Consider the following 12,004-nt stretch of genomic DNA (forward strand, 5'->3'; position numbering starts at 1 on the left):
GAGTTCCTGTTGTGACCCATTGGGTTAAGAACCCAACTAGTGTCCATGAGGATGCAGGTTTATTTCCAGGCCTCGATCAGTGGGTTAAGGATCCCTGATGGCGGCCAGCTGCAGCTTTAGGTTGCATATGTGGATTGGAGTCTGTGCTACTATGGCTGTGGAACAGGCCAGCTGCTGCAGCTCTGATTCGACCCCACATCTGGGAAATTCCATATGCTGTGGGTGTGGCCCCAAAAAGAAGAAGAAAATAAAACATCTATATTATTGTCCCCATTTTAAAGATCTGAACTGAGAAGCTTCAGCAAGATAAAATAATAAAGTTACAGCCAGCAAAGGGCAGAGGTGAACAGCAGCACAGTTTCGAGGCACAATTTCCCCCTTGGAAGTCAGGTATAGAAAAGCCCCAGAGATTGGGAGTTTATAGAACTGGATGTATCTCTGACTAGCTGGTCCCTAAGGTGGGTAGAGGGCGGCAGCCTTGGGTCAGAGACCAGAGACAGACAGGTGCCTCTAGGAGCCTAGACTGTTTGTAGGGAACAGCTACAGGATTTTAAACAAGGAGCAGCACGTCTCTGGACATCCTTGTCTTGGCAGCACTCCTCTCCCCAGTGGACATTGAGTTCCCTACTTGTGTCTTCGTTCCTCAGGCCGACAAGGTCCTCCAGCGCTTCCTGCAGGCACAGGTGGCAACAGAGAAATCCATCCTGCAGACAGATAAAGCCCTCACTGACGGGCAGAAGGCCATAGCAGGTACGGGCTCTGCTCACAGTGGGATGGGTCGTTCCTGCAGGGCCCTCTGGCTGCTGGGAGAGCAAAACCTTCCTGATACAAGCAGCTTCCTCTCCTTCTGTGGAACAACTCTGCCATGTCTGACACCTGCCAGGGGAGTCGGGCGTGGACGTGGTTGGACAGCAGCCAGGCAGAGCCTTCCCATCAACTCTGAAATGTCTCTGGGTGGGGTGGACACGGGGACAATTTGGGGTTTCCCAGCCTCCCCTTCCAGTTTGGTTTCTGAGCTCAGGAGGGTTGAGATCAGTCCTCACGTTATTTTCGTCCCTCTCTAAACCTTCCTGGGGCAGAGGAGCGGGCCAGGAAGGAGGCAGCGGAGAAGGCGCAGGAGCGGCTGAAACAGGAGCTGCTGAACCAGAAGCTGCAAGAGCAGGAGCAGCAGCTGGCAGCTCAGAAGGGAAGTTTCCAGGAAAACATAGACCAGCTGAGAAAGAAGCTGGAGAGAGAGCTAGAATATCGACTGAGAGAGCAGAATATGATGTTGGAGCGTAAGCTGAAGGTAAGTCAGGCTGTGCCTCATAGCGCCTGCTGGGTGTTCTCCTGGCACCTCAGGAAGGGGTGGTGAAGGTGACAGCAAGCCCTCGGGGTGGGGGGCAGCACTGCCGGGTACTGCTTGTGACTACTTAGAGCCCCGAAGCCTCTGATTCCTCCCAAAGCCTTTGAACTCGACTCTCTAGTAGACTCCAAAGAATTCAGCATGAAGATGTTGAATAGAAACAGGGTTTGGATGGCTGTTTTGGGAATTTTAAAATGATACCATGAGGTTGATTATCCGGATATCCTAACCACACCTATCTAACATGAGCGGCACTGATCTGCTTTACCAAGACCACAGCCAATGACCAGGAACCCTGCTGCCACCCAAGCCCTGAGGCTGATCTGCGCTGACATAAAAGGATCAGAAACATCCAGGCCTTAGTAGCAGGGAGGTGACAGCTTCTCCCCTTGCTGCATCGTCTGCAGGTGTGATGGGTACCCAAGCTCCCGTGAGGCATAGAAAGAATTCTCTCACTGTGCACGTAGCGTTTATAGCAGTCTCTGCCTTGGGTGACCCGCCACCCTGAGTGGGACGGAGAAGTAGTGCAACCAGACCGCGGCCACCTACCACCTGGCAGTTTTTGCCTGGGACAAAATCCCCTTGTCCTCATGTCAGCTTAGCCTCCCGGTAAAACCTGACAGTGGCTTTTATTGTAAGGCTTTCTCATAATTGTAGGTTCAAACCTGGAATTTTCTGTGTCACAAATTTCTTCTTTCATGATTGTGTAAAAGTGAGCAATTTTAGGTGTAAAACAAAGAGACCTTGAAAATGCTCATAAATATAAGATGCAATCCTTGAAATCCTGGGGGTATCAAATGATTTACTTCCTCATATTTTTTAATTTTTATTTTGTTTTTGTTTTTATTTTCGTTTTGTTTTGTTTTTCTTCCTCGTATTTTTTTAGACGCAAGAAGTTCTCCTCGGTAAAGTATTTGAAAGGAGATCTGAGAAGATGAATGCGGAGATAGATCACTTGAGAAATATAATTGCTGGTACTGACAGTGATGATACTCACTGGGTTGTAAAAGCCTTTGTAAATTTTGTCATTAGGATCATTTCAGCTATTTTTCCACGTAACACTTCTACTCTGTTTGTGAGAAATACTATGTATGTTTTTTGGTTACGAGGGTTTTTTTGGGGTGCATTTTTTCATTTTTTATTTTTTTGGGTTTGTAATCTTATTTTTTATATATGTTTTTATTATTATAGTTGATTTACAATGTTCTGTCAATTTCTGCTTTACAGCAAAGTGACCCAGTTATACCTATAGATACACATTCTTTTCTTCATATTATCTCCCATCATGTTCTATCACAAGAGATTGTATACAGTTCCCTGTGCTGTACAGCAGGACCTCATTGCTAATCCATTCTAAATGTAATAGTTTGCAGCTACTAACCCCAACTCCCTGTCCATCCCACTCCCTCCCGCATCCCCTTGGCAACCACAAGTCTGTTCTCTTTGTCCGTCAATCTATTTTGTAGATAGGTTCATTTATCCCATGTTTTATATTCCACATATAAGTGGTATCATATGGAGTTTGTCTTTCTCTAACATACTGCACTTAATGGGAGAATTTCTAGTTGCATCCATGTTGTTGCAAATGACATTATTTTGTTCCTTTTATGGCCAAGTAGTATTCTGTTGTGTACATGTACCACATCTTATTAATCCATTGATCTGTTCATGTATATTAAGGGTGTTTTCATGTCTTGGCTATTGTGAATAGTGCTGCAATGAACATAGGGGTGCATGTATCTTTTTGAATGAAAGTTTTATGCAGGTTTTTTTCCCAGGAGTAGGATTGCTGGATCATATGATAGATCTATATTTAGTTTTCTGAAGGACCTCTATACTGTTTTCCATAGTGGTTTTACCCATTTACATTCCCACCAGTGGTTTAGGAGGGTTCCCTTTTCCCCACACCCTTTCCAGCATTTGTTATCGCATTAAATCTGTAGATTACTTTGGCTCATATGGCCATTTTAACAATATTAATTCCTCCAATCCAGGAGCATCTTTCCATTTCATTGAGTCCTCTTTAATTCTCTTGATTAATGTTTTATAGTTCTCAGCATCTAAGTCTTTCAGGTTTATTCCTAGGTATTTAATTTTGGGGGGTGTGATCTTATAAGGCATTGTATTTTTATATTGCTTTTCTAATATGTCATCATTAGTATACAGAAATGCAACCTACTTCTGAATGTCAATCTTGTGTCCTACTACTTTGTTGAATTCATTGATCAGTCTGAGTAGTTTCTTTTTTTTGTGGCATCCTTAGGGTTGGTATGGTATGGTATCATGTCACCTGCATATAGTACAGTTTTACCTCTTCTCTTCCAGTTTGCATATTTTATTTCTTTTGTTTGTCTGATTGCTGTCATTGGGATTTCTAACACTTTGTTGAATAAACATGGTGAGAGTGGGCATCCTTGTCTTGTTCCAGCTTTTAGTGGGAAGGTTTTCAGGTTTTCTTCACTGAGTATTATATTGGCTGTGGGTTTGTTATAAATGGCTTTTATTATGTTAAGATATATTTATTCCCTCTATACCCACTTTGGTAAGACTTTTCATCACGAATGGCTGTTGGATTTTGTCAAATGCTTTTTCTGCATCAATTGAGATGGTCATGGGGTTTTTGACTTTTCTTTCGTTAATGTGGTGTATGACATTGATTATTTTCATATGTTGAACCACCCTCGTGAACTTGGGATTTTTCTTCTTTGTTGAGGAAGCCTGTATTGCTATAAACTTCTCTCTAGAACTGCTTTTGCAGAATCCTATAGATTTTGAATGGTTGTGTTTTCATTACTATTTATCTCAAGGTATGTTTTTAAGGGCCATACCTTCACCTGCAGCCTATGGAAGTTCCCAGGCTAGGGGTTGAATCAGAGGTGCACTTACCAGCCTATGCCACAGCCATGGGAACATGGGATCCAAGCCACATCTGTGATCTATACCATAGCCCACAGCAATGCTTAATCCTTACCCCATTAAGTGAGCCAGGGATTGAACCCGTGTCATGGATACCAGTCGGGTTCATTTTCTGCTGAGCCACCATGGAACTCCCTGTCTCAAGGTATTTTTTAATTTCCCTTTTGATTTCCTCATTGACCCATTGGTTTTTTAGTAGTGTGTTGTTTAGTCTCCATGTAGTCAGTTTTTTCTCTTTTCTTTTCCTATGGTTGATTTCCAGGTTCATGCCATTGTTGTCACAGATGTCTGAAATAATTTCTCTACTTAAATTTGTTGAAGTTAGTTTTGTGCCTCAGTATGTGGTCAATCCTTGAGAATGTTCCATGTGCACTTGAAAAGAATGTATATTCTGATTTTTTTTTTTGATGTAATGTCCTAAAAGTATCAATTAAGTCTAATTGTTCTTTTGCGTCACTTAGGATCTCTGTTGCCTTATTGATTTTCATTCTAGAGGATCTGTCCATTGATGTGAGTGATGTGTTAAAATATCCTACTATTGCTTCATTCCCATCAATTTTTCCTTTTATGTCTGTTAGTTTTTGTCATAGGTATTTGCATGCTCAGTATTAGGGGCATTATACTGACAAGTGTAATATCGTCTTCTTGAAGTGATTCTTTTATGATTAAATAGAGTCCTTCTTCGTCCTTCTTGAATTGATCCTTGTATCATTAAATAGTGTCCTCTTTTGTTTTCGAGTTTGTTTTGTCTAACATGAGCATTGTGACTCCCACTTTCCTGTCATTTCCATTCACATGAAATATCTTTCTCCGTCCCCTCACATTCAATTTATATATGTGCTTTGCTCTAAGGTGAATCTCTTGTAGGCAGCATATCATAGGCTCTTGTTTTTTTTAATCCAGTATTCCACTCTATGTCTTTTGATTGGAGCTTTCAGTCCATTCACATTTAAGGTAATTATTGATAAGTATGTTTTTATTGCCATTTTAAACCTTGTTTTCTAGTTGATTCTATGTTTCTCTTTTGTTCCTTTCCTTTCTTGGTTGGATCATTTCCTTTGATTTTATCCTTGTGTCCTCTCCTTTTTTGTTTCTGTGAATGTATTGTTTGGTTTTGATTTGTGGTTGCCCTGTTTTTCAAGTATGTTAACCTCTTCCTATATCTGCTTGCTTTAGCCCAATAATCATATAGGCTCAAACATATTCTAAAAAAAAAGAAGAGAGTATGGATTCTCTTAGCTTCCTTCCATGCATTTTATGATCTTGATATCCTTTAACTCTTTGCTCTTCCTTGTGTTTATTTTCACTTTTACAAGTAGGTTTTCTTTTTTTCCTTTTAGGTTTGTATACTGGCTTATTTAAGTGATCACTTTCCAATTGTGATTTCCTCCACCCTGTATCTTCTTACCTCTTTCCTATTTAGAGGAGACCTTTCAGTATTTCTTTTAGAAAGTGTTTAGTATTGCTATATTCTTTCAGTTTTTGCTCTTTGGAGAAATTCTTTATTTTTTCCTATTCGAAATGATAATCTTGCTGAGTAGAATATTCTAGGCTACAAATTTTTCTCTTTTAGAACTCTGAATACATCTTGCCACTCTCTTCTGGCCTATAGTGTTTCTATAGAGAAATCAGCTGATAGACTTACGGAGGTTTCTCTTATAATTACTTCTTTGTTTTTATCTTGCTGCCTTTAGAATCTTCTCCTTATTTGTAACTTTTGCTATTTTTTAAATAATATGTCTTGGGGTGGGTCTGTTTGGATTTAACTCATTTGGAGCCCTCTGTGCTTCCTGTATCTTGATATCTGCTTCCTTTATATTTGGAAAATTTTCAGGCATAATTTCTTCAAATATATTTTCAAGCCTCTTTTCTTTTTCTTCACCTTCTGGAACCTCTATTATGCAAAGATTGGTCCACTTTATATTATCCCATAGATCTCATATGGCTTTCATGATTTTTCATTTGGTTTTCTGTCTGCTGCCCTGATTGGGGATTTCCATTATTCTATCTTACAAGTCACTTATCTGTTCCTCTGCATTATTCATTCTGCTCTTCAATGCCTCTAACTCAGCTTGTGTTTCAGCAAATGAATTTTTAAAATTTTCTTGGCTCCTCCATATATTTTCAATTTACTTGCTAAAGTAATCTGCATTACTGTTCTATAATTGCTCTTAAATCCTTCAGAGTTCTCACTATCTCCTTTTTGAACTCAGTGTCTGTTAGACTGCAGAGGTCTGTTTCATTGTTTGCCTCTTGAGGGAAATTCTCCTGTTCTTTTTAACTGAGAATGGTTCCTGGGCTTCTTCATTTGGCTTATGTTTTTCTTATTCTGTTAGTTTAGGGAATACAACTACTGTAGTCTTACTGGGCTATTTATATGTGAGAGTGTCCTTGGCTAATTTGTGACGGCTTAATTTTTCTTTTTCTTTTTGTTTTGGTGTGAGGGCTGCTTTTGGTTTAGATGCTTTGATATCTCTTTCTTTAGCATGTGCAGGCTGTTATACCCCTGATAGGGGGTGTGCTAGTGCATGGCATGCATGTGCTTCCAGGGAGATGGAGGCAATTGGCAGGACCTGTAGCCCATGCTTGGTTGCTGGGCCTTTGACAGTGGTGAGGACCCCTGAGGAGGTGGCACAGGCTACTCCTTGTTGCAGGGCCCGGAGCCTTTGGCTGTGGCAACAGGAGGGCTTGTGCATTCCCAGAGGTGTGAGAGCAACAACAGTTTATGCTTTGTTGTAGTGCCCTCCTCTGTGGCAACCCCTGAGGTGACTGGGGCCATAGGTGGTGCCTGTTCACAGACCCCTAGTAGTGACAGACTATGCCCACCTCTGGAGTCTGAGAAGGCTGTGGCAGTTTACCCCTGCCACCCATAGCCCACACAAGAGATGCCCTGCATCTGAGAGCCTACACGTGCACAGAGAAATATATTCCTTTGGAGGTCCTACTCCTCCTCCTCTTGTCCTTCCCCAAAAAGGCACCTTTCTTCTCCTGTGGACCTCGGCCTCTTCCCATACTCGCTTCCTAGGCTGTGATGCTCTGTTCCCCCTCCTGTCATGCACTGCCTTCCTCGCCCCTCAGGCTGTCCCCACACAGCCAGCCTTAGTCCTCTCTCTGGAACTGACCTCTGAAGTCTGAGTCTCAGAGCCCAGCCCCCTCCCACATGTCTCAGGCTGTGGTTTCTGGGCCAGAGGTACCAATGGTCTGTGCGGCTCTCTCTCGTCTTTTCCCTCCTCAGTCTGGCTGTTGCACTTTTTCCCCAAGGTTTTGAGGTTCCCCTCCATCTCAGCCGACCTCCCCATCAGTTTGGTGACACCCCAGGCTGAGTATTCCTTTCCTCTTTCACAGCTCCCTCTCAGGAGTGCTGCTCCTGTCCTGATTTCTTGTATTTTCTCTTCTCTCTCTCTCGCCCTCTCTTTTTTTTCCCCCTATTGTTCTATCCAGTTATGTGGAGGGTTTCTGGGCCTTTTTTGAGGTTTAAGGTCTTCTGCCAGTGTTCAGTAGATATTCTGCATGACTCACTGTACATGTAGACATTTTTTTAATCTGTTGTGAGAGAAGGTGAGCGCCACATCTTACTCTTCCACCATCTTTATCCTGTCTCTCAATATATATTACAAGAATTTGCCATTATTTATTGAGAAAATGAATATATAATAGACATATGATCTGTCCTATTTCAGGTGTTGATTCACTTTGAATCAACAAACTTTTGAATATAAAAAAGGCTCGTTGAGGATATCACTTTTAATAGCAAAAGATTGAAAACTTACTTAAAAATCTATTTATATAAATTAGTAATCTATATTTTTATGTTCATATACTTGAATACTATGTAGCCAGCCAGTAAATTGGTGGTGGAGATCTATTTGTGTACATGTAGGATAATCTTGAAGATACATTGTGGAGTGTAAAGAAAAATGAAGTACGAAACAATTTGTGTAATGTGTTTACCATAAAACTGCAATTATTATATGCACTCTTATGTATATACAGCTAGAATAACTCTGGAAGATTGATTAGGAACTGATATCATTGGTTCCTTCTGGAAAGGACAGCTTGTCCTCAGAGATGGAAAGAAGACATGCTTTTCATTACATCCACTATCTTTTCAATTTTGTAAAGAACCACTTGTATTACCATTTCCCAATAAAGAAAACATAAAGTATAATAAATTATGAAAAATAAATGGAATGTGAAAGTGACTATTCAATGATGAAACTGCTCCTTGCCTCTAGAAATGACATTAGCCTGTTCAATAAGTTGGATCAGAATACTAGAAAACATAAAATCTGCATCACAATCTTATTTTTATTTTGGCTTTGGTTTTTAAGCCATTATATTTGCTTCTAAAATAAGGTACAAACTTTCCTGTTACACTTTGAATCTCAGCTGGAGTAGCCATTGTATACTATCTTTGAATTATACTTTTCAGGTGTTAGAAGCAAATTTCTGAACGTCAAGAAAATACACTCATGAGAGGAATCCAATAGTCCTTAGAAATTCAGTGGTGGCCTCTATGCTGCAGGCAAGCACAGAGTGGCAATGTACCACTGCAGAGTCAGAGGCCCTGACAGTATTGGAGATGAGAAACCCTGACACATTGAGGCCAGATGTTGGCCTTTAAACCTCAGAAGCCAAGTCTGCACATGACAGTGATGCGAATCACGGCCTGTCTAAGCTCAGGCTGCTGCATCCAATTACCATAGACCGGGTGGCTTCACAAACATTTGTTTCTCCCAGTTCTGGAGGCTATGAGTCCAAAAGCTGTGTGCCAACATTGCTGGGTTCTTGGTAAGGGTGCTTTTGCAGTTTTACAGAGGGCACCTTTCCTGACGTGTCTTCATACATGGGGGGGGGCGGGCGGAGAGGAAGAGTCTCTTGATTCTTTGTTATAAGGGCACTAATCAGAGTCATGAAGGCCCCACACTCATTACCTAATTTCCTCCCCAAAGCCCCACTCCCAAGTACATCGGGACACTGGGAGTGAGAGTTTCCTCAGACAAATTTTGGAGAACACAGCCTTTCAGTCCATAACATGGTTGGCGTGGCAGCCCGCCAGACCTGACCGGAGAAAATTCTGAAGACGGCAAATTGAACAAGGTGTCTGTCGATTCCAAAGGGATGGGGAGGAAACAATCAAGTGGCATCTAGGACGTTTATCAGGAGGCTGAGAGGTGGCCTCAATAACAAAGTCACAAGCCCTAGACTTGGTCTAAGCGAGTTTCAGACCATGAATACATCTCCTGAGGGGAGGGCAGGATCCCAAGACAAAGCATCCTGAAATGCCAGGACAAGGTCAAATGACAACGACCTTCCCCGTCCCCCTTCTAGGGGACCTCAGACATTAAGTTGGTACCTGTGTGCTGGGGATTGGGAATATGCCCAAGTGTTTTCAGGACTCTTTCAATCAGGATCCAGGTTAGCAGCGCTACCCAGATTCTAAAAAGATGCCACAGTGTCCCTGCTAAAGTAGAGGCGCATGGGATGCTGGTAATAGATGCAGTCCCAGCCCAGGTGCAGATGACTTGGTCTAGTGTTTGTTCTCCAGTAAAAGTAAAGTTCATCTAAGGACAGAAACCACTGCATATTTTCCTGTGCATCTTCATGAAGCATGTTTAGGCACAGAGTGTACTAAATAAGAGCCTGCCGGCAAAAATGAAAAGGCTGACCCATGCGTGACGGTTTTCTATTGCCAGATGTCCATGAACACACCAAAGGTCTGAGGGGTTAAGTGGTTTGGATTTCAGACACTAGACTAAGGTCTCTAAGGTGGTTTAAAGGCTCGTAGAACAAAATAAACTTTTTTTTGTGTATAGTCTGCTCTTCTGTGACCTCCTGTATCACAGTCTGTGCCTCTGCAAGGATGTTAACATATCTCCCTGGAGATTTTAAAGGACTTATCTAGCTGTGGCTTCAAGTATTCAGAGGGAAGAATGGCTTTGCCTTTTAAGAAAGAATCTGTGTAATAGTGACTACGTGGCCAATAAATGGTAAAGTTTAACAAAAAAGCAAGTTATTCTATAGAAATATCTGAGTATCTGTTTTCATTGAGAACTCCAAAGAGTAGATATCCCAACCTTAAGACTAGAGACCTCCTGATAGGAAGGAAAAAGACTTGACTTTTTTGGATCTGACATACAAGCGACATCATATAGTCCCTGTCTTTCTCTGTCTGACTTACTAAGTTGGTATAATGTGCTCAAGGTCCAATCACGTTGCTGCAAATGGAAGGATATACACCTTCCTTATAGTTGAATAGCTGAATATATTCCATTGTGTATATGGACCACTTCTTTTTTATCCATTCATCTGTTGATGGGCATTTATCGTTTTCATATCTTTGCTATTGTGACTAGTGCTGCAGTAAATATGAGTACAGATGTACCTTTGAATTAATATTTTTTAATTTCCTTTCAATAAAAATAATAAAACCAACTTGTGCTGATTACTTAAAAAAAGAAAAAAGCTTTCAAAAGTAGTTAACAATTAGTTCACACATGTGGTCTAATATACAGTAAAGAATAACTATTCACAATTATTGACAGTTTTTGCTAAATTCTCGTGCCCTCTCTGCCATTGTTCTGGATAATGTAAAGAGAGAAAAGTAAAGATTTTGTCCTCCTGCAACTTACACCCCATAGGGAGCTGACATATTATTTAGGCAGCAATAAAAACTGCAATTATATGTATCTTATCTAGATAGTCATTAAAACTCAGAATAGAAATAAAACAGTCAAGTTTTGCTTCAGTCTAATCCCTCTCGTCTGGGAATATAATTGTACATTATTGCATCCTAAGGACCAAATATTATAATATTAAAGCCTGGTCAAACCCAGGGTTCACACTGATTCAAGAAATGAATACAGAGTTGAAAGTTGGATGACTGGAAATGTGTAATATTTGCTTATCATTTCAAGGGGTAATAAGTATCTCTCCTATTACCCTCACTAAATAGGAAAGTCTTTGGCTGAGCTTGTCGTGTCCTTGGACCTGATGGACCCAAACCACAGACAGGTGCTCAGGTGGAAGGACTACGTCACTGGACTGACGGAAAGCCCCGATTGCTGGATCGGGGGAAGCAGTGCAATGTGCAGACGCCCACAGAACAGGATTTGTGCTTTCTAGCTCGAACCCAGAGTTCCAGAGCGAGGCAGGACGAGGGTTCCCGACTAAGACTCAACGTGATCTTTTCAGCTCAAGTCTGGGTGAAGATGACAAATAAAGTAAACTAGTCTCAAATGACTCAAGAGGTTTTCAGCCCTTTTTCTTATAGAAACATTGCTCTATGTCTCCAATACCAATGGCTTATTAGGATTCTTGTTAAAACAGACCAAGGATTTAGATACTAGGAGTCTTACACAGAGATGCTATAAAAATATTACAGACTGGGTGGCTTGACAGAATTTTTTCTCTCAGTTCTAGAGGCTGAAAAGTCCTAGATCAAGTTGCTGGCAGAACCTATGTCTGGTGAGAGTCCAATGTGTGGTCTGTAGATAACTGTATTCTCATTGCATCCTCATGTGGCAGAGAGCAGGGAGCTATCTTATGTTTATCCTCTTTTGATAAGGGCATAAGTTCCATTTACAAAGGTTCCACTCCTATGATCTAATTACTTCCCCAAATATCCCAACCCCAAATATCATCATATTGGGAATTTAAACTTTAACGTGTGAATTTGGAGGGAAAGAAACATTAAGTTCATCGCATTCCACCTTCCACTTCCCACAAATTCATGCCATTTTC

At 41.2% G+C, this 12,004-nt stretch overlaps 2 protein-coding genes across 7 annotated transcripts in view; one reads left to right on the top strand and one right to left on the bottom strand.

The window, feature by feature from the left end:
• Positions 1-8,447, top strand: part of LOC102161784 (guanylate-binding protein 6) — a 39,358-nt gene extending 30,911 nt beyond the window's left edge. For all 4 annotated transcript variants that reach the window (XM_013997411.3, XM_005663708.4, XM_021090305.2 and 1 more), the window contains exons 15-17: positions 648-750; positions 1,080-1,288; positions 2,232-8,447. In XM_013997411.3, coding sequence (XP_013852865.3) covers positions 648-750; positions 1,080-1,288; positions 2,232-2,540 — 621 coding nt within the window. In that variant the 3' untranslated portion in view covers positions 2,541-8,447. The remainder of the gene's footprint in view (positions 1-647; positions 751-1,079; positions 1,289-2,231) is intronic.
• The window catches only part of GBP2 (guanylate binding protein 2, interferon-inducible), a 264,757-nt gene that overhangs the window by 110,573 nt on the left and 142,180 nt on the right, over positions 1-12,004 (bottom strand). The window lies entirely within an intron of this gene.

Source organism: Sus scrofa, chromosome 4, assembly GCF_054392235.1.
Source record: "Sus scrofa isolate SSC_HxYL_T2T_F1_AM1 chromosome 4, Sscrofa_HxYL_maternal_Yorkshire_Landrace_v2.0, whole genome shotgun sequence".
Lineage (NCBI taxonomy): Eukaryota > Metazoa > Chordata > Mammalia > Artiodactyla > Suidae > Sus > Sus scrofa.